Source organism: Pocillopora damicornis, chromosome 4, assembly GCF_964200805.1.
Source record: "Pocillopora damicornis chromosome 4, jaPocDami1.2, whole genome shotgun sequence".
Taxonomy (NCBI): Eukaryota; Metazoa; Cnidaria; class Anthozoa; order Scleractinia; family Pocilloporidae; genus Pocillopora; species Pocillopora damicornis.
This window is the reverse complement of record NC_142673.1, coordinates 20,301,798-20,328,105: the sequence shown is the minus strand read 5'-3', so window position 1 is coordinate 20,328,105 and position 26,308 is coordinate 20,301,798. Positions and strand designations below refer to the sequence as shown.

Below are 26,308 nucleotides of genomic sequence, written 5' to 3'. Positions count from 1 at the left end.
GCAAAACTTGGTATCACCGAGTTCAGTGATTATTCCATCACACAATCACCATGGTAGTCTATCATAATTATTTATGGGAAATTTAAAAGACTTCTTTCAGAAACAATCTGGCATTTTTTAATAAGGGACGCATGTGGACACAACAACGCATGAGCAGATCAGCAATGTACGGTTATAAAGTATTAAGCAACAGTATACCGTAGTTCACTAGCAGATATTTGGAGGTATTAATTGTAAAGGGCTCCCGACCGATGGGAAGAAAAGAAACTTTCATCACTTACTATTAACATTTAACGTCACTGGAAACGATTGGAGTAGAAAGGACAATGGCTTGCGCCAGCAGTATTATGTCAGATTCAGCCATTCCGATGGATAATTTAACTGACTGTTTACATCAACTCAAAATATATACAAATTTTTCAGCTTACAGAGCAGCGGTTGTAATTCTTAGGGTTTCTCCTCAAAACCGAGGCAAGCTTCCTGCACGCATTGATGGCAAGCTTCTTCCTCTCGCGCATGACGCGAATTAAAATACGGATGTTCTGCTAGCCTTTTGCCGGCGTTTAGTTGGTAAAATGGAGCAGCAGCGGATTGAGAAATGGAGAGAGGTTTGTGTTGGGTCGCGTAAATCCCAAACTTAGTGCCCTTCAATACATCGACAGTGGTTTAGCGTTCTCTGTGCTCTTATCGACAACGATATATTGTCATCACAATGGTCAGCAGCCGCCAAATTCGCCAATCAGATTGCGACATTACTGTTGACTGAGGTAAAATTTCTTTTCGACTGGACCCAAACCTCCCTCTCGCACTCCGTTGAGTGAACAAACCAATTTAATGTTCCATACGCATATTCAGTTGTTCTGTTCTGCCGGCATTAAATAAGAGCGAGCCACTGTTCTGCAAGCTATTAAAATCCGACGAGGTTATGTTGGAAGAACGATGATCGCCAGAAAGAAGCTTTTTTTTTCAACCCATCCTGGAGTTAATCGACTAATGATATTGAATCAAAGTAATCTTACAAACAAAAAGTAAGGATCGTGTCTTACAATCTATTATTACAGGATTACCCCTTCACCATTTAGAGGTGAGAACCCCGGGATGAAAGGTTCATCAAATATTACATTTTCATATTTTATTGGCCCTCTCTGCAAGAAAGTTTACACCATGTTTAAATAAAACAGTAAAGTAACAAAATATAGTTTAACTGTGGAAGAAAAATCAAGCGATAGCGTATAACTAACGTGAAGTAATTTCAAGTACAATTAGCTAGTTTCACTTGGTGTGTTACATTAATCTTTGCAATAACTGAATTCAATTTTTAACTGCTCTGATTAGACAAATCTATCAGTTCGGGTATTTTCGCGACATTATTTGAGTCTACTTGCGTGCATAGATAGTAACTGGTCCCTTCGAGAAATAAAAAAAACAAAGATACGCTCTGAGAGAAGGTGACCCCATTCGGTTTTATGTTGTGGAATGTTATAACTTCACGTTCGACTAGGTGGAAACCCTCGACAACCCACGCATACACTGCCCCCGAAATGTGCGCTGTTAGCCGCTTTATTCCAGATGACACCTTGACTCGGTCCCTTGAACTCGATTCACTCACCAAAACAAAACTGAAAACAAACTGTTTTTTGTCTCAAATGCTTCGATCACGAAAGAAAAAAAATCTTCAAGTCGAAGAGATCTTCCCTGTAGCTAAATCTTACAATGATTTCCCACAACACATAAGGAGAGTGGGGTTAGTGAATGACTTTCCATAGTTTTTCCCTTAGTTTAACGAACTTACGTCTGTGATCCAGCAGACAATTTAACACTGGCAGTTCTTCCCAGGTCTTTAATTGTTTTTGCTTTGAGCGAAAAAAGAAATCACAAAGAGACCCCCACTTAACAAACAAAAAGCGTTTCCAGTGTCCACCGCGAGGAGGTCAGCACAAAAGACACCAAAAAAGACATTGCAAATTCTCTGATTGACCATCTCAAGCAACCATTTTCGAAAAATAACGAAAATTTTCCTCGTGACTGAGACCGCCATAATAGTCAGCTCTCGTAGCGAAGCTGAAGTTTTAGATAGTCTTAAGGGAGAATCGAATGCACTATAATCGTTAACGGAGACGCCTGCAGACGTGACTTCACACTCCTTATATGCTTCAAAACCAACTTCCAAGAATGGTAAAACTTTCTTTAAAAAAATATTGAAGAGATCATCTCGATGGCGCCGCAGTCCAGCTGAAGTCTGAATTCTCGACGCATCGCGGAAAAGGTATTCCACAACATTAAAACAAAAGAGAACATTGCCTACACTGTATGCTTCCGTTTCTTCATAATCAAAATTTGGTTTACCGAAGCTAAACACTCATTTTATTTTCGTTGATTCAAAACTGATCATTCTTCATCGCCATCGGAAACGGATTGGGCGCATAACGCAACTCACACAACATAAACCAAAACTGTTACTGTCTAAGCGTAAGGTTACTAATTAAGCATTACATCACGTGTACAACAAACTCACTAGTGTGTAGATGCTGAGCACTAAATAGGAGTTGCGCAAAAATTGTTATGGTTTTAACCAATCTTAACCGCAAAACTGCAAACTGCAAAAATCAAAATCAGCCAAACGTAGGAAAAATAATTAAATCGTCAACTTTAGCTAAAGTCACTCCGAATTACGTTTACTTCTTACCACTATACCTCATTCGCTAAAGCAAACAGCTACCGAATTACCCGTTTTAGAAAAACATTGCACCTACATCGATCGCATAGCAATATCATAAATTATCAAATCCAGAAAAAATCATATGACATATAATTTAGTTGGAGACAAAACAATACTATTTACTATAGCTCTGCATAACGCTTCATGCCGAACATCGAACTTACACCGTAATCGATCGTGGGTGAGGGTAAAGGTATAACATTAAGACGACTTGACGGAGAGCATGCTGATAGCTTCAACTGCCATAATTGTAATAAAGAGAAACAGACTTCCCTTTACATCACATTGAGATCAGAACATCAAATCAAAATTAAAACTGTCCTGCCAAACGAAGAAAATGCTCGTCATTTCAGGTACAAAACAAACGATAACAACTGCCATGTATCACTTATGCAGCATGTACAAGCCATGTCAGAGCAATGGTAATGTTAAATTAAAGAAGAAGGTAATTTCAAAACAAATGACAAACCGCAACTCAAAGTTCCCCTTCACAGATCAGAAATATCCACAATTATTTTCAGGAACATGGCGTCATCCCTGATATATGCGTGATTATTCAGCTCAGCAAGCGAGCAGAACATTGGACACCCACTGGCGATGTTTGTTTCTCTTCTTGGCCTCTGGAAAGATGAGCTGTTCGGATCGGGTCTGAAGGCGTCAATCACGTGTTCCACGTTATCCTGGTCCAGCAACATGAAGGTGACTTTCTGTCTGAATGGCCAACGGAGCAGCGCGTCATACTGACCGCGCATGACCACAAAGAAGATCGAGATGTGCGTTCCTTTTCCCATTCCGTCCCCGTTCAGGTAAATGCGAGCGCACATTTTGTAGCCATAGCGACTGGTGTAGAAACAAGGGCTATAGAAAGAGACTTGCTGGCCTGTCACTGCGTCATTTCGTTTGCGAGCATAATCAGGAATCTTCCACAACAGCTGGCCATCGTAGCTTGAGAACTCTTGCTGTTTTACATACTCCTCCAAATCAGCCAGGGTTACGTTCCTGAGTGCCAGTGTGTGCTCTATAGATTCAATCCTTCTGTCGTGCCTTCTGGTACTCTCCTGGGTGGTGTCAAGTTGCCTTTTCATATTACCCACGTCACGTCTAACTTCCTCCATTGTGCGATTGTTCTCTACCAGAAGAACTTCGTGGTCAGCGGTTCGGTTTTCAATGTTGGTAATCCTTCGTGTAACTTCTGGGTTTTGTGTACCACCGTTCGACTCGCCAGGTATTTGGGCAGTTGTAGCGGAACCCGACAGATTTCCTGAAGCCACTTTCCTCTCCAAGGCGGTAATTCTCTCACTGTGCTCTCGGCATTTTTCGCGTAAATTCCTCGTTTCACCCGCCTGAGTTTGAACTTGAGCGAGAAGATCTGCAATTACACTGTCGTAATTTGAGAGGATGTGTGGGTTTCTAGACACAATTCTGGGGTCACCCACTAAAAGTGCTTCCATCTCTTTGCTCATTCGTATAGCATAATGTAAAAGCAGAGTAGTGTGGAATGTATTATGTTTCTCCAGGTGCTCTTTCCTCTGCTTTTGGGTGAGGGCCTGTGGAAGAGAAGTGCGCCATTAAGAAAGATTTCAATGTACACTCAACAGGCCAATACGATTTAGGAATTGGTACACGTACATCAGCAGTCACATGATTAATCAAACCCACACAAAAGAAGAGTCCCACAAACTTATCCAAGTCTCTTTGCTATCAAATCGATCTTTTACGGACCGAACGAAAGCATACATGTGTATCTTTGGTTTTTTTTAAGATTAAAAGAGTTCCCAGCTTCTCGGCGTTGCCTGTTTCCTTAACTTCCCTTGCGGTTCCCCTAATGCTTGCGATACGATAAGCAGCAAATATCAAAACTATTTAGAGGTACAGTCGAACCTGTATTAAGCGGCACCGTATTACCCGGTTACCCTGTATTAAGTGGTCGGTTGTCAAAGTCCCGAAATTCTTTCCCACTGTAATTTCCACCTCTTTTAGGTGGTCACCTCTATTAAGCGGTCGTGGTAACACTGTACCGAGTGCCAACGGCGTTTTCCTATTGTCTTCTTCTCGTCACCACTGAAAGGTCACTTAAGGGGGAGCCACTCAAATAAAACTAAGAATAAGCTTTAAAGTATATCTTATCCATCTTCATCTCCCGAAATTTTTGAGCAAGTTTTTTCATATGAAGTGGTCAATCATGGCATAAAACCGTTTTTTACCGCACCCTATTCCGTGGACCCTGTATAGGCGGTCAACCTGTATTCAGCGGGCACCCGCCATTCCCAGTGGGTGGCAGCTTAACACAGATTCCACTGTTAGTTGTATGTACTGCGATAACAAAATCGAACAGAATGCCTCCTTTTCAACACACGCTGGACCTGGACGGGGCCCCGAAGTGAAACACGATCAAAACAGTGTGGCTGGGACTTAATTGAGTTTCCTAGACATGATGTGCTTCGACGCGAATACACGTATCTGTATTCCCCCATTCGTCGAGTTCTGACTGTATTGGTTTGTTGAGGAGCTATACCATATCAACATAATTTTCCTAAAAGGCTGTCAATAAATACCTCAGTCGCAGAGCAGCCAATCTGTGAAAATGGGCACGGTCCCTGTACACTATCACAGTCTCCCATTATTGGATCTTGATGTTGTAAAAGCTGACGTACAAAACGATATGATACAATGTTATGCTTTAAAGAGAGAAAAGATACCAACTTTACACGACGAAAGCTGTGATATCTCGAGGATACACTGTTAAAATGAAGTTTCACTCCGTTTATAAAAATTAAGAAACAAACTGAATTATCTTCAGAGAAACACGACTAAAAAGTGTTTTCTTTTCTTTGGAGGTGTACCAATCTTCTCAATACTGTTTATATTCTGTCTTATTGACAGGGTCACCATATCTATATGTTCTCTTAGGTGTGGGGTGGCACAAAAACTAAATGTTTTTTTCTTCGCTAGAACACAACACAACTCTAGTTGGGTATCATACCCAGACAACTTTACCTGGAATTTACATTCAAGGAGAATCGTTTTAAATTATTCAATTTCAAGCTTTTCTCCAATTCCTACCATCAAAAGCTATTAGACACTGGCTTCAACAATTATATTGCCATAACATTCATGTCCAATTTTAAACATGCAACTAAACGACTTGAAAGAAAAATCTGGTGCTTTAGAATTATTACAATGGTGACATGTTTCTATGACCAGACCATACACACAACGGCACATACCAACAACATTCCAAATTGTACTATGCACTCTACTGACCAACTTTCACTAGAAGATTTCAATACTGGCTCCATAATTTATACGAAGTGTTTCAATTCAAATTTTTTCAAACCATTTTTCCCTGTAACATGTAGTGTTTCATATTCCTTTGTTTCCAACCCAAAACCATCGATAAAGCATGGTCTGATTGGAAAATTCAAAACAAGAGAAACATTTCAATCAAATCATATCTTTATAGTTTACCTTTGTTCTAGGAATTCTATCTTTGTTGCATTTTTGACAAACAACTGGATATGCTGGGCAATCTGTCTCATGATGATGCTGTAAAACCACACAATTTGAAAGGTGGAGTTAACTTTGGCAAATACAGTGTCATAGAAAACATACACATAACCTCTATTAACATCCCTGATAGCTACCTATACTTTAAATTTTGAAGCCTTGCAGAATGCCAGGTTAAGTACAATGAACATCAACTATAAACCATTTGTCAGTTTACTATGTACAGTAGATGCAACTGACAAAAAACAAACTTTGTGCACTTGTTAACTGTCTCAGCAGTCTAAATTATCAATGAAAATATTTATGCTTTTTCTGCATTAGCCAAAGACATCTTTCACACAAAAAATTAGTTTAATTGAACAGATGTTCTGCAAATGGTTCCACAGACTAAGAGGATAATATCACTGAAACTAGAAATTTCAAAGTAAAAGCGAGTGCCGGCAAGGGGAAAAGGGTCAGGGTTACATACAAATTCAAATTATCTCAAGAATTGCAAAATGCTTTGTATTTGAAATAACATACCTTCATCTTATTAAGTTTGATTTGCTTCTTGCAGAATCCACAGGTTTCCAGTCTGCATTTGCATTCCTTTTCCAAGTGTTGGGTAAGATGTGATTTTTTCACTTGTGCTCCACACTCAGGATGTACACAGGGAATTTTAAGGAACTCACAGTTACTCAAGTGGTTCTGTTTTGGACACAATATTGATTAGCTTACCAATACAGTCTCTCCTTCAAGCAGGAGGCCTTCAAATTGGCTGTATTTGGAAACACAAACACAATATATGCAGTTTTTCACAAGCAGGTTGTACAACAAGAAAGGACCATAATACAATAAGTCTTTCAGCAGAACTTTTAAAGCCTGTTTTACCAGGTTTCTGTGACCAAAATCACGTCTCAGTGTTCTTCAACAGCAAATTGGAGAGTAACATAACAATATAACTGAACATCTATTTTCATAAGTTGCTAGCCACACTCTCTGGATTAAAAATGATCAAAATGACTGCCCACTACAACCAACCCTCAATCAAAGGTTTTTGACCTCTTATAAGACCTTCTTGACATTCATCACCTTGAAAAAGTTTCCCTTGAAAAAGCTTAATACAACACTCCGAGCAGGAAGAATTCCTGGAACTCATAGTAAACCTTGCCCTCAACATGTAGCTCTTCCACTTCACTGATTGTTAGAGCACTACTAATAATTGTAAATTAGCTCATATCAGTGTGATAATGGGTTGCTGTTAGGGTGATAGTGTTATTTTCTTTCTCTAAATTCAAAATGATCACTGAAGCTACATGTACTTCTAACATTGCAGCCAAAGCATGATCTGGAAATAGAGTATGAGTTTTATGACATAGCCCCTTTATGCACACTGTCTACAGTGGTGTATCATCTCAGGGTCTTGTCACAGGAACTGTTGTATTAAGCCATAGTATTTTGATGGCATGATTCAAAATTAATATCATTTATTAGGACCAAATATTCTTTGAGTTGGAATTTTTGGAATGTAGGTTAGTGCATGACAATTAACCCAATTAAACATCTACTATACCTCTAGGTGTCTGACTTCTCCTTTCCAATTGCATCCTTCATCCTCAAAAGTACAATTAACAACAAAGGCTTGTACTTCACGTCTCATGAAGTTATCAGGAAAAACCTTTAGAGATATTGAGAGGAAATGTTTAAGGATAAGTGAAAGTAAAATCCTAAAGCAAGTTGAAATAAACTAATTAAAAGACACATCAAGCAATTTACAGTAATGTTTTTCAAGTACAGTGATCAAACTCTCCTCTACCTAATGTCATTGAATTGCAGTGGGGGCACTCTCATTTGTTCAGTTCTCAAAAAATGAGGAAGGGTTAAAGTTCTTTGTGTAGTTGAGATATACAAGAATAAAAAAAGATGTTTCCATGATGTCACTAGCATTAGAAAAAGAAAAGAATTCAAGTCCCTTTGATAAATTGTTCCCCAAACCTACAAATTCTGGGCTCTGATGTTCTATTTCACTGAGCTAGGTAGTCACACCTTAATCACAGAGTAACTGCAACATAGTGGCAGTACATTGAAGCGCTGTATCTGAAGGTCTGAGGTACCATTCATTATAAGGACATAGAAATTTTCCTTTATCCCATGCTCATAGCAACACAAAAGTGATCTCTCTTTATTTTATGACCAAGCTCAAAATTTAACAACTTTTTCATTCAATATATAGGCTGGAGTAATTATTATTGGCAGTTTTTCCTGCCAATATGATAAGGAAACTGTCATTAGTTTGCATTTGTGACATCAAAATTTGGTTTTGCTACAATATTGAAGTCCTACCTCATTTGGGAGAAACTCTTTCTGGTCCTGTAGACAGGTCATTCTTGTAGATCCATCTCTAAATGGCATTAAGTCACAACTTTAATGCATTTTATCAAGATGGATATATATTTGTATCAAATAATATCTGCTACTGGTAGTTGCAATTAAAATAGAACCAAATTGTATCTTGTCAAACTGTCATAAGCCTTGTTCATGAAATTTATGGCACTGACAAATACAGTTATAGCACAGGGTAATCCAAAATAAACAGGATTTGTCCATGGCTTGCAAACAAATTATTTACAGAAGCCTATAATTGAGGAAACAATTTTAGTTCAACCCCGAACAGCATTATGCATACAGTTCTTTGAGGTAAAATTTCCGCACAGCCCCATACTACATTATGCATTCAGTTCTTGAATAGAGAAAACAATGACAAAAACAATACATTGCCATTGGGAAAACAGATTTGTTTCACAATAGTGTGGGGCTGTGTGGAAATTTTATCTTCTTTGATACAAGAAATCAAGCAAGACAATATATAAACTTTGGGACTATGGCTTTCTCTAGAACAGTATGGTGTTATGCAAACATGTTTCCCAAATCATTTTCCTCAAAAAGTAACAGACAACACTAAGTATGGGCAGACCAATTTTTGAAGGCATTATTTGAAGGCCACAAGATGTGCTGTATAGCAAATAGAAGGAAAAAAATTGCATGGCATAATGATTTAAATGTATGACTGAATGAAGCTACAGTGTCAAACCACGGTAGTAATGTACACTGTTGTAACATATAGCATCAAACGAGTGTGGTACCAAAAACCGAAAACTGTTCTTGGCAACAACATTGATAAGCACAATTTGAAGTATAATTCCCAAATGTTCGAACTTACTGAAATAAGCTGGCCAAACAAGAACTACAGTAGAAATGACCACAAGAAGTTTGCATAGCATCCCGTAAAAGATAACCACATGAATTACAAGTATACTTGGAGCCGAGCCGTTGTTTCTCAGCATTGGAAAGCATGTAGCCTGGCATCTTCTGGTCGTTACTGAGTTTCTGGACGCCTGGACCCCTACAAAGAGAACAAGAAGGTTTTTTATGGAATAAATACTGTGAAAAATGACACTCTGTAGCATTCGTACCTTCAAAATGAAGTCTAAGAGAAAAAGGAATATCACATAGCGAAGTCGTGATAAAAAATGCAATTAAAGCAGAAATTTGCTCTTCAGCGGTTTTTCGTCCTAAAACCTCGACCCCGTGTAATTCCCCAAGCCTTTCTTCTGACCCAATGCTTGATTCTGTTTGCCTTGTTCTCTTTAATATCGCCTTCCGCGTTTTTTTCCTCTTTTGGCACGCGTGCTTTTTCTGAATTATCCTGTCTCTCCTATTTCTCCATGTTTTCTTGCGTTTTCTCCCATCGTTCTCTTTTTGAAAAGTTGTTGTTGTGTCAGGGAAAAAAATATTTTCCTAAGTTACCTCCGTCAAATTATATCGTGAAAAATCCAGCGAAGATGTTACCCTCCAAACCCCCAAAAAAAACATATACACACGCCAGAAGAATTTCACTCCCACTCTCTCCCCAACAACTTTCTTTTTATACCATTCATGGTCCTAAAAGCAACGCTTTACATTTTAGCCGGAAAGAAATAAATATGAGTGTAGCTCCCATTTCGTGCCTGTATTTTGACGTCAACATCCGGGACATCAGTCATGTACTTTGTCGAAAAAGCACTAGTCGACGTGTTCATACTGGCATATTTTGCTAACCAAAATTGTTGAGTTATGGTCACTTTAAACTCGAAACAATCAATTAGTTCCACTGTATTTCGTGTGTATTGTAATATCAGTCGCTGAAGGTGTAATTTTTTTGTTCGTAGAGAACCTGCCTTACTGCCTAACTGGATGTTTACTCGGCTTGATTGCTGGAGCATTTGTGGATTTGTATTAAAATACCTGTAAATAAATGGTTGAGTTTTCGCTCTCGAGTCTTACACCTATGTGGTTCTGCGAACCGCTTAATAATAAGTCAATAATAGATTATGGCGTCGAAGAAAAAAAAATGAACGCTATCCAGCACGTCACCCAGGTGTGCCGCATGAGGGTTCAGTTAAAGGATTTAAAATAAAAATAGACCAGTTGTCAATGAATGCATGTGGCTGCTGATATAGCGCAATTTTAAAGCATTGAAAAGAACTAGAGGTTGTATAATGACACTAGATCGTAGCGTTGCAGAATATTTGTCTCACATGCAAAACAGAAAGTCTGCCTCCTATAGGAGATAGTGGCCACAAAGACTGATTATAGAAGATACCTCAGTCGTGCATATTAGTAAATAAAAGCATGCTGTTCCTGACAAATAGATAAAAACTCCAGCTACATGTACGTTACGATTCAAAATTTCTCTCTCACTCAACGGAAAATTTGTATTTTTACATTTTAAGAAGTTCAAAACTGCGTCTTAATTTTACAACAAAAATGGAAATTCTTCAATCGCTCTGACGAAGGGCTAACGCTCGAAACGTCAGCTTTTTTACCCTTTACGGTGGCTAATTTACGTTTTCAACCCAGTTGTTAACACTAAATTGCCTGCTATACTCTCCCACCGACGCAGCACTACAGTTTCTTTAGAAACCTACCCCTCTTATCGATTATGGTTCGAAAATTTCGATTTTCCTATTGTTAGGTATAATTTCTATGCTTTTTGTTCTTTTCTAATTCTTTGATACCATGAAGGAAAATTGCTGAGTAAGGAATTATACCACGTCTTGTTATAAAAACAGCGGGAGACCGAATTATTCTTTGTAACTGATAAGTTGCCGTGACATATTTTATGTTTTACATAGATTTTTACTCATGTATGGTAAAAACTCACCACCTTTCGCAATATTAATTTCGTTTCGTCTTACCTGAATATGTCTACGTGAGGAAATTTCATGACGTACTTTTATAAATAGTCCTGTTTCCGGAAGAACCGGTAACGGCAAAAAATGAGGTTAACACAGTCTAAGACTGTACTATTTTACGCCACTGCGTGAAAAAAAACCATTTTATTATATGTGCGTGGGTATAATTATTATAGTAAATTCATATATTGTAAAATTATATTGAAGGCGTAAAATTTTCAGTGTATACATAGTACCGAATGGAGGAAATTACGCCGTTAGTCAACGGCATAAAATCTTACAGTGTAAATATTACCGACTGGATGAAATTACGCCGTTAGTTGACGGCGTAAAATCTTACACAATATATATATATATATATATATATATATATATATATATATATGCAGTTATATATATATATATATATGTATATATATATATAACTAACTGCAGACAGTACTGTTTCGGCCTTCTGGGCCTCATCAGTGCAGTGCTGATGCTAGGATGGAGGTAAGGCTATATAGCCACCCCAATATATATATATATATATATATATATATATATAGACTGAGTTAAATTACGCCGTTGGTTAACGCCGTAAAATCTTACAGAATTTACACACAGCGACTGAGCCAAATTAGGGTTGTGATTTCTGGCGTAAAATCTTTAAGTATCTAAATAAACCAACTGAATAAAATTATGCCGTTAGTTACCGGCATAAAATCTTTCAGTATGTATATGTGCAGACTGAGCTAGATTGCGCCGTTAGTTAATGGCGTACAATCTTACAGTATTTATACACAGCGACTGAGCCAAATTACGGTTGTAATTTCCGGCGTAAAATCTTACAGTATGTGTACTTTATGTTTCATTAATACTCAGAAGGCTTTATCCACCGCAGCATTCGCGCTTCTAAGAATCCTTCGATGACCTAAGAAATTTATTACAGCCTAATTTGTTTCGTCTTGCTTTTTGTGTGTGAATGTGTGTGTGTGTGTGTGTGTGTGTGTGTGTGTGTGTGTTTGCGTATCTGTGTTAGGCCGTTAACTAAAGGCGTCATTTCCTTTAATCGGTGATGTAAATACTATAAGATTTTGCGCCGTTAACTACTGGCGTAATTTTATCCAGTAGGGGATATGCTTACTGTAAGATTTTACGCCGTTAACTAGCGCAAACTGTAGGATTTTAACGCCCATGCGTTAACTAACGGCGTAATTCTATTCAATCTTTATAATATACATACTCGGTTAAGAATATATGAAAGTCATATATTTGAACTGCGGATAAAGACATGAATGAAAGTGATCCTCGCAGTGATGTGCACTACTTAGGCAGTAGTGAAAATAAGGCCTGAAAAAAATTTCAGGCCTGTGCGGGATTTGAACCCATGACCTCTGCGATACCGGTGCAGCGCTCTACCAACTGAGCTAACAAGCCAACTGGGAGCTGGTCGTGATAGTGGTTCTAAATAAACCCGTGAAGTGATGAATATGCGGTTAAGAATATATGAAAGTCATATATTTGAACTGCGGATAAAGACATGAATGAAAGTGATCCTCGCAGTGATGTGCGTTATTTTCACTACTGCCTAAGTAGTGCACATCACTGCGAGGATCACTTTCATTCATGTCTTTATCCGCAGTTCAAATATATGACTTTCATATATTCTTAACCGCATATTCATCACTTCACGGGTTTATTTAGAACCACTATCACGACCAGCTCCCAGTTGGCTTGTTAGCTCAGTTGGTAGAGCGCTGCACCGGTATCGCAGAGGTCATGGGTTCAAATCCCGCACAGGCCTGAAATTTTTTTCAGGCCTTATTTTCACTACTGCCTAAGTAGTGCACATCACTGCGAGGATCACTTTCATTCATGTCTTTATCCGCAGTTCAAATATATGACTTTCATATATTCTTAACCGCATATTCATCACTTCACGGGTTTATTTAGAACCACTATCACGACCAGCTCCCAGTTGGCTTGTTAGCTCAGTTGGTAGAGCGCTGCACCGGTATCGCAGAGGTCATGGGTTCAAATCCCGCACAGGCCTGAAATTTTTTTCAGGCCTTATTTTCACTACTGCCTAAGTAGTGCACATCACTGCGAGGATCACTTTCATTCAAATATACATACTGTAAGATTTCAAGCCAATAACTATCGGCGTAATTTCTCCTAGTCGGTTAATATACGCCATTAACTATCGGCGTAATTTCTCCCAGTCGGTTAATACACGCCATTAACTATCGGCGTAATTTCTCCCAGTCGCCGGAATAATACACGCTGTTAACTAACGGCGTAAATTGGCTCCGTCGGTTAATATACATGCTGTAAGATTTTTCCTTCGAGTTGGTATCATACATACTATAAGATTTTACCCAGTTAACTAACGGCGTAATTTCCTCCAGTCGGTAAATGTATATACTGTAAATTTTACGCCGTTAATATGATTTTATAATATATTAATTTATTATAATTAAAATATACCTGGGTAGATAGTGGCATAAAATAGTACAGTCTATAGACTGTGTTAGTCTCATATTACGCCGTTATCTAATTACCGAAATTAACAACACTCATTTTTCAGCTAGCAGGGTCATTCCTAGGTAAATGATTAGTTTTCGATAGATATGGGTTGGCTAAATAGATGTATAATAAAAATATCGTCTCATAAGAAAACACAAATGGTTTTGCGAGAGAGCTCACAAACTCACTATAACTACACACAATAATAATTCATACCAAAATCACGAATACAAGATTTCATCGTGAGTTATCCTTAGCCTTGCTTTGTTCTTCGCCATTATAGTCATCGATTTGAGTCGTTAGAGCTGCTCTCAGCCGTTGTCCGTTAAAAAGGAAACGGTTATCGTAAACAAATTCAAATTTGAAATTGAACAAATTCCATTGGACAAAACTGAACGATACCGAAACAACTACACTTCTACAGTTTGTGACCTTCAGTTCGTTTATTTTTAGTCATCATTTATATCAATTAGTTGTAAAAAGTTCTAATGCTTCTGGTAAATCTCTAATTAGTTTAATAAAGCTTAAAGTGCTTCTAAATTTGAAATCAAATATTCGTAAATCAAGCACTGTTTGGTGTTCTTTCTCTCAGCTATAAAGTTCTAAGGCTATCGGCCAGAAGATAATGTGCAGAGGACGCTCAAAATATTGTGTTTACTGTAATATTTGACTCTCATGTTTCCACAAAGTGAAATCGAAGAGGGAAAAAGGATCGAGGTCTTAAAAGAAAAAACTTATAGCTCCACTGGATCAAGGCGCTAATCGAGCGAAAAGATTTCATCAGCACGAGGATTTTATAGTGAAGTTATAAGTTCACAGCGAAATATAATTTATGTTATTGAATACATAGCAAGCTACCTAAAGAAAAACAAGAAGGATTGATTACACTAATAAGAATGAGTTCATCAGGCCTAGATTTTGTTTTCCGAGGGTGTCTATGCGGAAATAACTGAGTAATACCCAAAAATTACAAGACACTCAGTAAAAAATATTAATGTTTTTCGTTCAGTTATTGTTATTACCCGTTTAAGTTTTACAAGCCTAAAGTGAAAACTTTCAGCCATCTGACTAGTTCATGTAATCTTTTAAAGGACCCTAAAGGTCTCCCCAATTTGTTATTTGTGCACATATGAAGGCGAAAACCATCAGCATTATTAAGGTGCAACAACAAACTTTAGTATTAAGCTGAACACCCATGAAAGCTCAACTTTAAGGATGTTTCCCTGCTTTTTGGAAATAGGTGGCCGTTACCTCGATCTGCACCAGTTACATTTTGTTGCATTCCCGCTTTCAAAAGGTTCATTGATAGATTTTAAGCCCAAGGAAACATGAAAAGGCAAGCAGGTTCTGGCACGTTTTATCATGCGCACAATGCACAAGCTAACGAGGCCGAATCTCTCAAAGTGTCGATTCTTATAGTATTTATTTTAGCGTAGTAGGATAAACGGTATCACGGATGCCTTATCAGAAAATAGCATACAGTTTAGTTATTTAATGTTCATATTTCCTCTCCAGACATTTGGGAACTTTTAGTATTTGTACGAAATTGTATACGTTGTTTGAATATTATTCAAGTCATTTCAGCTTTCGCTTTAAGCATCAAACTTAAAGGTGTCTTAGACCAAATCAGATTAAAATGTTCTTATTAAATGTATGAGAATAAAAAAAGACATTAATCAAGTTTAATACAATGATTCAAGGAGGCTGAAATGGTTGATTTTCCCGTGAACTGAAACCTTTTCACGAGTAAATAATACGTTTGTATTAATCGCAGCGCTTAACCTATTTACAAGTCCGCGGCTCAATTGCGTGAACTATGTGCACACTAAAACTTCGAGTATGTCACTCAGGTTTTGTTCCAACTAGTTAAAATAACAGTTTTCCAATCCGATCCGAATTGTTCCTATTCGTAAGGAAACTTGATAAAGCAAAGAATTTAAGGTTCCTGATTTCATCATACCAAAACACTAACATCATGTTGCGAAATAAGCTAGCCGGCGCTCATCTGTCGAGAGGGCAAAGGCGCAGCATAAAATACTTTATTCCTACCTTTTGGTTTAGTGATCTGCTCCATCCTTGTTAAGCAAAGAACCCGCGTATTTCAGTTCTGCTCAAAAATATCTTTCTGCTGGCAAGAATTTTCAGGTTCAGGTTTTGTTCAAGCCTATTAGTCCGTCGAGTCGAGCACATTTTCTTGTCTGCTCTCGCGAGAACAAAACAACATAAAGAACTTCGGCCCATCTAGCTGATATGATCGAATCCTCTTTCCTTTTTCCTGCATTTCTTGTCTTGACTTTACTTGAAGATGCTGAACCTTGAACAGAGTAAGTCAATCTTCCGTGGCGAGGTTTCAACAGGCCATCAGTATACATGTAGATAGCTCGAGCTCGAATGTGAGAACAGAAGCTCCTTTCACCTTGAGTATTGCAAAATTTCCACTTAGGGCCCTCCTCTTCAACAATTTTCGAAATCGCGGTAACAAAAGCTTAGTAACGAAGACAAATCGACGGTAAAACAATGCTGGAATTATCATATTGGTAAAGCAATTCTTAGGTCAAGCGCTCAAGGAAAGTGAAGTTTCATGATCGGATGGTTATAAATAAACTCTGGTAGAATAACCTTCCGGGCTGATAACATATGCAAAACAAATCGAAGCCTCTAAATCCATGAAAAAAATCTAAAGTTATCATGAAAATAAATTCTTGGTGATTTGATCTCTACCGTCGGCGATGTACGACTTTGTCATTATCGATTGACAAAATAAGTTTAAAATGGCGACTTGGGCAAAGCGCCAGACACGGCAAGGTGTAGCGTGCGTTTATGTGACATCCTGAAACCACACAGACAAACAATTCTCGGAAACAGGAATAAATTAACAGTCGCTTTTTCGACCCAAATGACTGCACACCGGCGCTCTTGGTAATTTCAAGCTTGAGTGTGCTTTAATGCTCCAGACGCAACAGAGATACGCTTATCAAATAAAATATAATTATAAATATTTTGAATCCTGTTAAGATTATATGTCACAGAGGAAGTCTATGGTTGGTTTTCAGTGTCACGCCATTCAAAATAGATCAAAATAAAAAATAAAAACCGTTCAATCGATTTAGTCTAGAATCTGGAAATAGAAAGAAGCTAGATATGTAAAGACTCTCGCCAAGATTCATGTCACAGCAATTTTTCTTACGGAAGATATGAGGAGAAACGTTTTTCCCAAATTTATAGAGATTTGTATGGAGCCGCCATGCTGGTGCCCACCTAGATGGGCACCAACATGGCGGCCGGAAACCAGCAGAAACATCTGTCACTGAGTTTTGCTACAAAAGCGTGAATTTATCTCTCTAAGAACTCATAAACGTAACAATAATACTTTATTCTAATACAAGAACTGTTCAGATAGCTGAATTTCCCTAAATAAGTCACCTTTTAAACCAACATAACAGCTCTCTCGCTCGTCATGTAAAGGCCACGTCACGCAAAAGCTTAGAAATTCAAGAGTAGTCTATCACTAAACCAAGAACCCATTTGGAGTGAAAATTTGTCTGAATATTAGTTTTTAGCTGCTCTAATACATCATGAAAGTAAAATCTCAGGAGGATCAATAGTTCTGAAGTCTGAAATTTAGTGACGTCACGTGAAAACCAGCAATTCTGATACGTTGATAATAGTACCTGCTGTTGATATATTTAGGATATAAATACAAGAATTATGCAAGCTTGTAGAAATATATACTTGTTTACTGCAGCTTGTTTGATCCATTTATTGTAACAGAGCACTGGATTCCAACGTGAACGCTTAAGCTGAGCTGGACTGTGTTTGAAAAAAATATATTATTTCAAGTTTGATCCATAAATTTGTCTACAGCGATGCTTATTAAAGCAGATTTTTGTTACTGTTAGTTCGAAAAGAGCTCCGGACGAATTTAGTCCCTAATTAATTTTAAGCATAAATATTGAAACGAAAATTGCGGAGGATTCGCTTCTGTAAATATTATACAACTTGGAATTATACCTGTACATGTGTTGCTAGTGAAGGAGAACTTTGCATATAGGTATGCTGTGCACATACTAGTTTTAGATTTTTGCTGGTGCTTTAAGTGATATGGAGGAAGATTTCAGAAATTACCCCTGCACCAAAGTCAGTTCACCAATCGCAAGCTTTCCAGTTACAGCAGGCGTATGCCGACTCAAAGGGTGGATACTTCGGGGAGGAACATATGAGAACAAACATCAATTATGTTAACTGATGAACGATTTATTGTGTGTTCATCATAAAAAATTAAATTATCATTGGAATGCAAATTTATTCCCTGGCTAACAGCAGCGTTGGAAGTACCTGGCAGAATTTAATGCTCTCGCTGTTCACCACTCAAGTACGTCAGCAAAAGTTTCTCGTTTTATAAATTTTTTTGGTTCTGTTTTTCTCTAAGTAGGAAATTACAATCATTATGTTGTTAGAGAAGAAGGGAATAATTAAGCCATAACATGAAAAAATACAGACGGAAATAAACTTTAACCTATCTGCTCCACATTGCATTTGATGCTTAGTTTTTTACTAGGTCCGAGAGAATACATAATCGATTTTGAAGTTTGCTGGTATAAATGTATTAGCGCTTATACAACATCGTTTAATTGGTTTTACATGAGAGAGCTTTTTTTAAAATTGGAGAGAAAGACAACAACCCAAATAATATTCCTTTAACCGACGGATAAAGATTAGAATAATGTGTCATCAAATCACTGACTGACTCCTCGCAAAAGTGCTTTTGAGAATTGATAATTGATACAGGTATGCTCGATAGAGTCTTCATTTCTGCAATACAAACAGTCACTATCTTGTTTAATACCAAAGCGACATAATTCTTTCCTCGTGTAGCTATAATTCTATGTAAGAATTTGAACTGGAATTCTTTTAGTTTATTCTCTCTACAGATCCTGTTCGCCAACTTGAAGAAGTGTTCCAATTCAGAGGGGTTTAAATTCATAGTGTTATTCCATCTATCTGAGCCAGTAAGAAATGATTGGTTGGTCTTTTCATTAGGTAATCACTATAAATCTTTTGCCCTTGCATTGCTTTTTGTAGATCAATGTCAACACCTACAAATTCGATCTTGATACAATTTCCTAAATAATTTTCTTTAGGAAGCAACTCGAAGTTATGTGCCCCAGTTAAAAATATTTCTACAGTCATATTTCGTTTGAAATTCTTGAAAGAGAGAGAGAGGCAGTCCATTTTTGTCAAGGAGCTCTTGAATATGAATTATTCCTTTGGAAAACCATTCCATTACAAAGAAAGGTTTCCCTCCTATTAAATATCTTTATTGTTAGAAAGGATAGTTTCCTGTCCCTGTGCATGATTATAAATAGATCTAATGTCAGCGAAGAACATTATAATATCCTTGTGAAGGACTGGTAATTCAGGATCTAAATATTTTGTGTCCTATCTACATCTGAGCAGAAAGTAAAATCCTCCAAGTTTTTTAGACTTCCAGATTTTTATTCACGAACGAAGACTCTCTCGAGTAACTTTACTCCAAAAATGACATTTGAGAGGGTGCTGGTCGCGTCTCGGTGAGGGCTTGACCATCACCAACTCATAGAGAAAACTCCTTGACGTTCCAGTAAAATATTATTAATCATAAAAGATTCAAATTACATGCGATCTATTCAACGCGATGGAGAGTATTACTGCTTTGCAAAGAGAAGTCTTTAACTTATGGGCTTGGTTAAGGCACAGTTCTCTATTGTAACTATAACATTTCAGACAAATTTAGGCCTGAGTACTTTAAATTCTAAAAATTTAATAATAGAGAGATGCAGACAGCTTAAGAGGCTGTCTCTCTTATTTCCACCCGGTCAATTTCGCGTCAAAAATAATTTTGCCTGAAATTCTGTCAACAGAAAGACTTTACCTAGGAAAGAACTAAATTAGATTTGGTTTGATTCGAAATAATTTTCTGACTGCATTAGGAGCCATAGTTATTTCCCAGTCCGTAAGGACCGTCGCAACGTCTCGAAAATTGAAAAATAGGCATATTTTGTAACATTGTAAAATATTTGATTCGCATAGTTAAGCCACAGAATTTATATCATATTGCTTAAAAACCTTTCTAGTTTTCCAAGAAAGTTAGAATTTGCCCCCTAAATACATTTTAAAAGGCGAATTTGAGCATGTTCTGACCACTAGAAATCGCCATCGGCCGATGGCCGTAGATAACCTTGATTTAGACGCTAAGTTATGGGATTTGGTACCTGGTTGACGACTCTATCTTACACAGCCGTTAAGTTTAGACCTTTATAGGCAAAAATAGGCAAAAACCCCTGAAAGTTTTCGATTTTTCAAAAGTTATGACCGTTTGAATCAGCACATGTACGAGCATTCGCAATTTTTTCACCTACACCAGAATCGAACCACTGAAGCAGATTTCGTCATAAATACAGCTTACCCGCTTTGCAGCCCGGCTTTATGACTCACTTCAGAATTTTTCTTATAACCAAATTGTTGAAATCCATGATGACCTCAACAAATAGCAAGGTATTGCCTTCGAAAAGTAGGCGGCATCCATCGCGATTCGTGGTATCAAAACAAATGTCAGAATTGGCCACATTTCGCGGTGAATCACCCATTTAACGTCCCTAAAGAGCTGAATTTTTTCCAAATCAGAATATAAACTCTCCATGTCTGGAAGCTGAGGGGGAAATTAAGGTTTTAGGCTACTGAAGTGAAGAAATAATCGCTTAAATTTAGATCACGACGATCCAGTTCCATGTTGTACTGTTTTCACAAAGGTCCGCACAAAAGAGAAGACCGCTGATAGCTTGTGCCGTACGTTGTGCCATATGGTTTTGTTTTGTATCTCAATTTACATCCCAATGTAATATTTGGAGAGAAAAATTTTGGATGAAAAGAATAAATGCTTTTACCTGGAGTTTGATATTATATAATTTAATAAATCAATTTCAAATATCCTGAGCTTGCTTCTCTCGGTTCCGTGTCGATTGTGTCCACAGATCAGCAACCTGTCAATAGCCGGAGAAATCGGCTACCGACGTGATAAAAACTTTGACACATGCTTCGTATGAACAGATGTTATAAGTGTTGCTTTTGGTAAATTTTTAATCGTTTTCATCAAAACATTTCACTTACTACTAGATATTATAATATTTTACACTATAACAACGCCGTCAGAACTTGATATCGGAACTAAAGGTAGTTTGTATCTGTAAAGCATATTCAACGCTTTCAGCCACCGTTTACATAAGTCTACTGAGAAACACATTGACAATCACTAATCACGTCCGACAGTTTGTCTATGAGGATCTGCTTTTTGTCTCTCAATTTTACAGGGATCTCAAAATCACTACAGATGGCTCTCAACAAAACCACATTGAATTTCTGAAGTGTGTTACTGTGGTAACGTTCACAGAGGTTATACGTGTCGTAGCAGATTGGATGTGAGACTTTAATCTCTTTGTTAACTTTGTCTACCAGATCTTGTCTCTCGGAATCTTCCTGGACGCATTGGACATCTTCCTCCTCATCCAGCGATATCCCGATCACACCCTGATCTTTTCGTCGCATTGCTGCTAGCCGGGAGAAAAAGCTCTGAACTTGGCTCTTTGTCAGCCACTGTCCTCTAGCGAACAAACGTGCATTTGATTCATTTTTCGCATTTCGCATGTCCAATGCAACTTGGGCGGGGTCTGCCTTTCGCCCAGTTCTTCCTCCAAGTGTAAACCGTGCCGTTGGGTATTCTTTTACCTTCTCTGAAAATCTAACGCTGCCCCTTGGTTTGCTTACGGCCCGGGAGAAGTGAGTGGTGTACTGGAATCTAACGAACACCTCGAACACTCGATAGCAGCGGTATCTACCGATGAGGACTTAAGGGCCCAGTCCCTTTTGATAGCATCATACTGGCTTAACCTGCTGACTGCATACTTTCCAACGTTCAGGTGCAGCTCTAGCTGCGAAAACGTTTCGAACACTTCAACACATCCAAGCACAGAGCATTCAAACAATGGCGTTGTACTCTCTGTTTCCTTGCTGCCCTTTGAACGACGCTTGACCACACGCTTTTCACGAGGATCATAAAACCCTTGAGATTCCATGGTTGAAGGGACGTTTGACCTTGGTGCTTGATACAAATTACGTCATATGGAATGTACTTTCCTTTACCGATGCATTGCTGCCCTCTTAAGGTTTTTTTTTTATCCTATACCCCGGGGTACTCTCCTAAATTTTGGATGGGGGATGTGTTGCAAAGGTTGTTGAACTCTGACTCTATTTAGGGATAAAAGGACGAAAATGGATGCATGCTCGTTTTTATATCAATAACACAAAAGGGCTTTGTGTAAATGTATAGATGTCAAAAACAGAAGGAAGCTTATCTTGCATCGGCGTAAACATTGGTGACAAATTACTCTCCAAGTTTATTTATCTCGTATCCGCTTTGCGTGTATGACAAAAAAATGCTTTTGTAAACATGTAGATGTTAGAGATAAGGTAGGGTAGTAAAACCTAATGTATTACGCAGTTTTCAATGGAGTTGCTGTGTTTCCCGATTATGTACATAATTGACTAACGTTACAATTTTGTGGTGTTGGAAACTTAGGTTGTAGATTTCAAGTTTGCTTCAGAGCAATGTTACAAGCCAAAGTATGATTTCACTAATCAAGTTGCACTAGCTGCCACATGGCCTCCTTGTGGTATCACGGTACGTATCTTGGGACGAAATCACAGCAGTTGTTTTGTTTTATACTCACTCGCGTGCGGGCTTCGGCCCAAATGTTAATCAAATTCGAAAATACTGAATTCTTACATTTACCGCACCTCAATATATGTTTAGATATTATCTTAATTTAAACCCTGCCCCACATTTCAGGAAAATACCTGGTTAGTGAGCTAGAATTTACATAAAAATCATACTTAAGGGAACCTGTTGGAACGAGTTCTACAAAGATAGTGTTAATTTCCCTTGACATGTCGAGATGAACTACATTTCTAGTATTTAGCTGCTTTTCCCGGCCGTTGTGCAGCGGGTATTGGCAAGTGCGACGTGGTCGCCAGTTTTTACCCATGTTTTCTCTATGCTTTTCGCAGGCGATTTCTAGTGATCAGAACATGCTCAAATTCGCCTTTTAAAATGTATTTAGGGGACAAATTCTAACTTTCTTGGCAAACTAGAAAGGTTTTTAAGCAATATGATATGTATTTAGGGGGCAAATTCTAACTTTCTTGGCAAACTAGAAAGGTTTTTAAGCAATATGATATAAATTCTGTGGCTTAACTATGCGAATCAAATATTTTACAATGTTACAAAATATGCCTATTTTTCAATTTTCGAGACGTTGCGACGGTCCCTACGGACTGAGAAATAATTATGGCCCTTAATGCAGTCAGAAAATTATTTCGAATCAAACCAAATCTAATTTAGTTCTTTCCTAGGTAAAGTCTTTCTGTTGACAGAGTTTCAGGCAAAATTATTTTTGACGCGAAATTGACCGGGTGGAAATAAGAGAGACAGCCTCTTAAATATTGATTACTGCGTTAGCCCTGTGCATCAATAAAACGACCGCTTATGGAATAAAGGAACTCTGCAGCATGATTTAGTCCCTAAAGCGCTCTTAATAATTTGTATGATGTGGTAAAACTTCAGGTCGGCTGGTTCCGGTATAAGAGTATCAACAGCTTCATCATTTTTCTCCAGCTGGGTTTCTTTTCAATCCTGCTTATCCGGCCCAGAAGAACACAAGATTGTTCGCGAACGATGCTAAGACATTTTACCTACAGACTGCAAAGATTTATAGGGAAGAGGAAAAATGAACAGTTGCTGATCTTGATCTTGTTCGCCGAAAAAGGTGTCACTAAAAATGCTTGTGATGGGAAATTCTGACTGAAACTCAAAACTATGTTTCCGGAGATCTCGGTTAGTCCATCATTGAACAAAAAACACAAAAAAATAAATCCAAGTTGCTAGACCAATGATAACTATTCTATACCCTACAACGAGATCATGATAAGTCTAAAATATAGGCTGCACACATATCTTCAATTAATAGGTAAAATCTATATGTCAAGTCTTTTAGATTTTATTTTTTCGGAAGCTGTTGACACATTTAAAAATACCACCCCATCTGGAAAAACAGCCACAGCCGGGAGTAGTTACATTTTGGTAAACTAACTACTGTCTTCGTTAGAGTTTTCGCCCGTTAAAGGCATAGATTCTTTTCTCGGCCATGCTTTAGATGTTTCAAATAGTTCAGAATTCCAAAGAACGAAACAATCGCATGATAACACGCTATCGATCCCGATGTTGTAAATAAACGTTTTGATCCGGATGTGCTTCCGATCTCATGTCTGATTTCAAGAAAATCTCCCTTTATGGGCAAGCTTCAGAGATAATTTCGTAATAAACAAGTGACGAAAATATGAAACATCTCATTAGTCAGTTCGCTGCGTTTTACTGCTGTTAAGTATGAGCGGTACCCTTAGTACTATCACGTGGAGAAGTTAATGACGTTTTACATAGTACTGGCAGTAAAATTTTTCTTGGACAAAGAATCGCATGACTGGATGCACTCACCTTGGTCAATCTTTGAAAAGAGCATCAACTCGAAGATCATCAGTTTTTCTTCATTTAACAACTTTTTGATGTAGCCTATACGTACACTCTCCCAGAACACAGATGCTGCATTGATAAACAACAAAATTAGCGTTAAAGATAAAGATGGGTTGAAGTACAGTCGAGTGACCTATATTAAGCGGTTAGCCACGGTTCATGGTGGGGTAAAACTTGTAAGTAGCGTAAACGAAGACTTCCGAAAGCTAAGACGTAAGACCCGAAAACGAAGATCCGAAATGAACGAAGACCCGACATGATATTTAACATGATCTTGTTGTGTTTTTTGCCGGAAATATCCAGCTCAAGTTTTAATCTGTCAAATAAAAATAAAGTGAAAAAAGTGAAAGTGAAAGTGAAAGTGAAAAATTTTTCACGCTCGTCTCCTCTCACTTGACTCGCGCTTGCCTGGCAATCAAAACAGATTTGGCACCTATGACATTATAATACTTTCTTTCCGACGATGACATCAACGTCAGGGTTTTTTTAACAATAAAAATCTTTTAGAAGTAACTGTTGTCGTAGAGACTTAGAATTGCGAGCCTTCCCAAGCAATGTGTCTTTATCACACAACCTATTGTGTAAGTGGCATCGAAAATAATGGATGTGAAAAAAACGATAAGAATTCCAGACCTTTCACATTGTTGAAACACTCCTTCGTTGGTGAAGAAAAAATTAGAAATTCAGGAAGAGTAATCAGTTCTATACAATTTAACGATAGGTAACTCCGCAGTCAGTCGGTTTCTAATTTTTTTTAAAACAGCTCTTATCTCGAACTTACAGAGTGGCCCATATTGCAAGTAAACAAGTATTATAAGTATATGCGGTAAAAACTAGTCGTTCTGCATGGCAAAACATAGTAAATAAATACAATTTTGTTTACCTTTCAGGTTCCTTTTTTCCTTCGTCTTTATTAAAGTTCTTGACAAATTTAGTTCTGAAAATTCAATCTTCGCCATATATGTACTTTTTTCTCTAGAGCTCTGTTTTTAGTGATGCTAAGAGCAACCAAAAATACACACCTAACAGCTAAAATTAGCTAAATTTTCTCGAAAATTCTTATATAGCTAGTTAACATTCTTAATTGTAATAATTTTAAAAGGTTTGGGCGCAGAAAGAACCCAATAACAAGACACTATCCTTCCATCGCACGAAAAGCATGTGAGCACTTTTCTCTGTGAGAAGACAAACTTTACAAAGTTTGTAAACTTTGATAATTTATATTATTCATTTCTAGAACGTGGCTATTACGCAAAATGATTTAACGAAAACTACGTCACCCAATTGTGTCACCAAAAACCCCTCCAGCGCATCAAAACAAGATATTCAGAAAAAAAAAGACTGGTATTGGAAGTCGACATTTTCACACGCTGTAGAGGGCTCCCAGTTCAAAACCAATCTCTGTTCGGAGCACTTATAATAAGGGCTTGAGTGAAGTTGTGCATCACACTCAAGACCTTGTCAGACAGCTCATATCTGTTTCAAATGGATAAAGGAAAAGAAACTGTGGTGCTGCGTCGGTGGGAGAGTATAACAGGGTAATTTAATATTATCAATTGGGTTGATAACGTAAATTGGCCACCGCGAGGAGTTTAAAAGCTGACGTTTCAAGCGTTAGCCCCTCGTCAGAGCGACTAGAGGAATTGTGGGTTGTGAGCGGTTTTTAAATGCAGAAAATAGAGCTACGCTATTGGTGAGGATATGGTAACGAGAAAACAAGATTAAATTAGTTGAATGAAAAGC

At 37.8% G+C, this 26,308-nt stretch overlaps 1 protein-coding gene across 7 annotated transcripts; it reads right to left on the bottom strand.

The window, feature by feature from the left end:
* Positions 1 to 1,117: 1,117 nt before the first annotated feature.
* LOC113685909 (TNF receptor-associated factor 2) lies at positions 1,118 to 24,603 on the bottom strand. Of its 7 annotated transcripts, none has more exons than XM_089204798.1 (8): positions 24,530 to 24,603; positions 9,426 to 9,608; positions 8,549 to 8,606; positions 7,779 to 7,883; positions 6,749 to 6,913; positions 6,188 to 6,265; positions 5,275 to 5,364; positions 1,118 to 4,266 (listed from the first exon to the last, which is right to left on the bottom strand). In XM_089204798.1, the coding sequence occupies exons 2-8, from the start codon at positions 9,569 to 9,571 to the stop codon at positions 3,208 to 3,210; spliced, it is 1,701 nt and encodes a 566-aa protein (XP_089060924.1). In that variant the 5' UTR covers positions 9,572 to 9,608; positions 24,530 to 24,603; the 3' UTR covers positions 1,118 to 3,207. The 7 variants fall into 7 exon arrangements, with proteins under 7 accessions (XP_089060924.1, XP_089060925.1, XP_089060921.1 ...); XM_089204799.1 differs by lacking the exon at positions 24,530 to 24,603 and adding an exon at positions 20,393 to 20,572; XM_089204795.1 differs by lacking the exon at positions 24,530 to 24,603 and adding an exon at positions 15,997 to 16,923.
* Positions 24,604 to 26,308: the final 1,705 nt, after the last annotated feature.

Coding starts and splice junctions, on each gene's coding strand:
- LOC113685909 (XM_089204801.1), bottom strand. CDS start 15,311: ATGATAAAACGTGCCAGAACCTGCTTGCCTTTTCATGTTTCCTTGGGC. Junction 9,609..15,198: donor TGTAACTGGTGCAGATCGAG/GTAACGGCCACC, acceptor TTCTCTTTGTAG/GGGTCCAGGCGTCCAGAAAC. Junction 4,267..5,274: donor TTGGCTGCTCTGCGACTGAG/GTATTTATTGAC, acceptor TCTCTTCCACAG/GCCCTCACCCAAAAGCAGAG.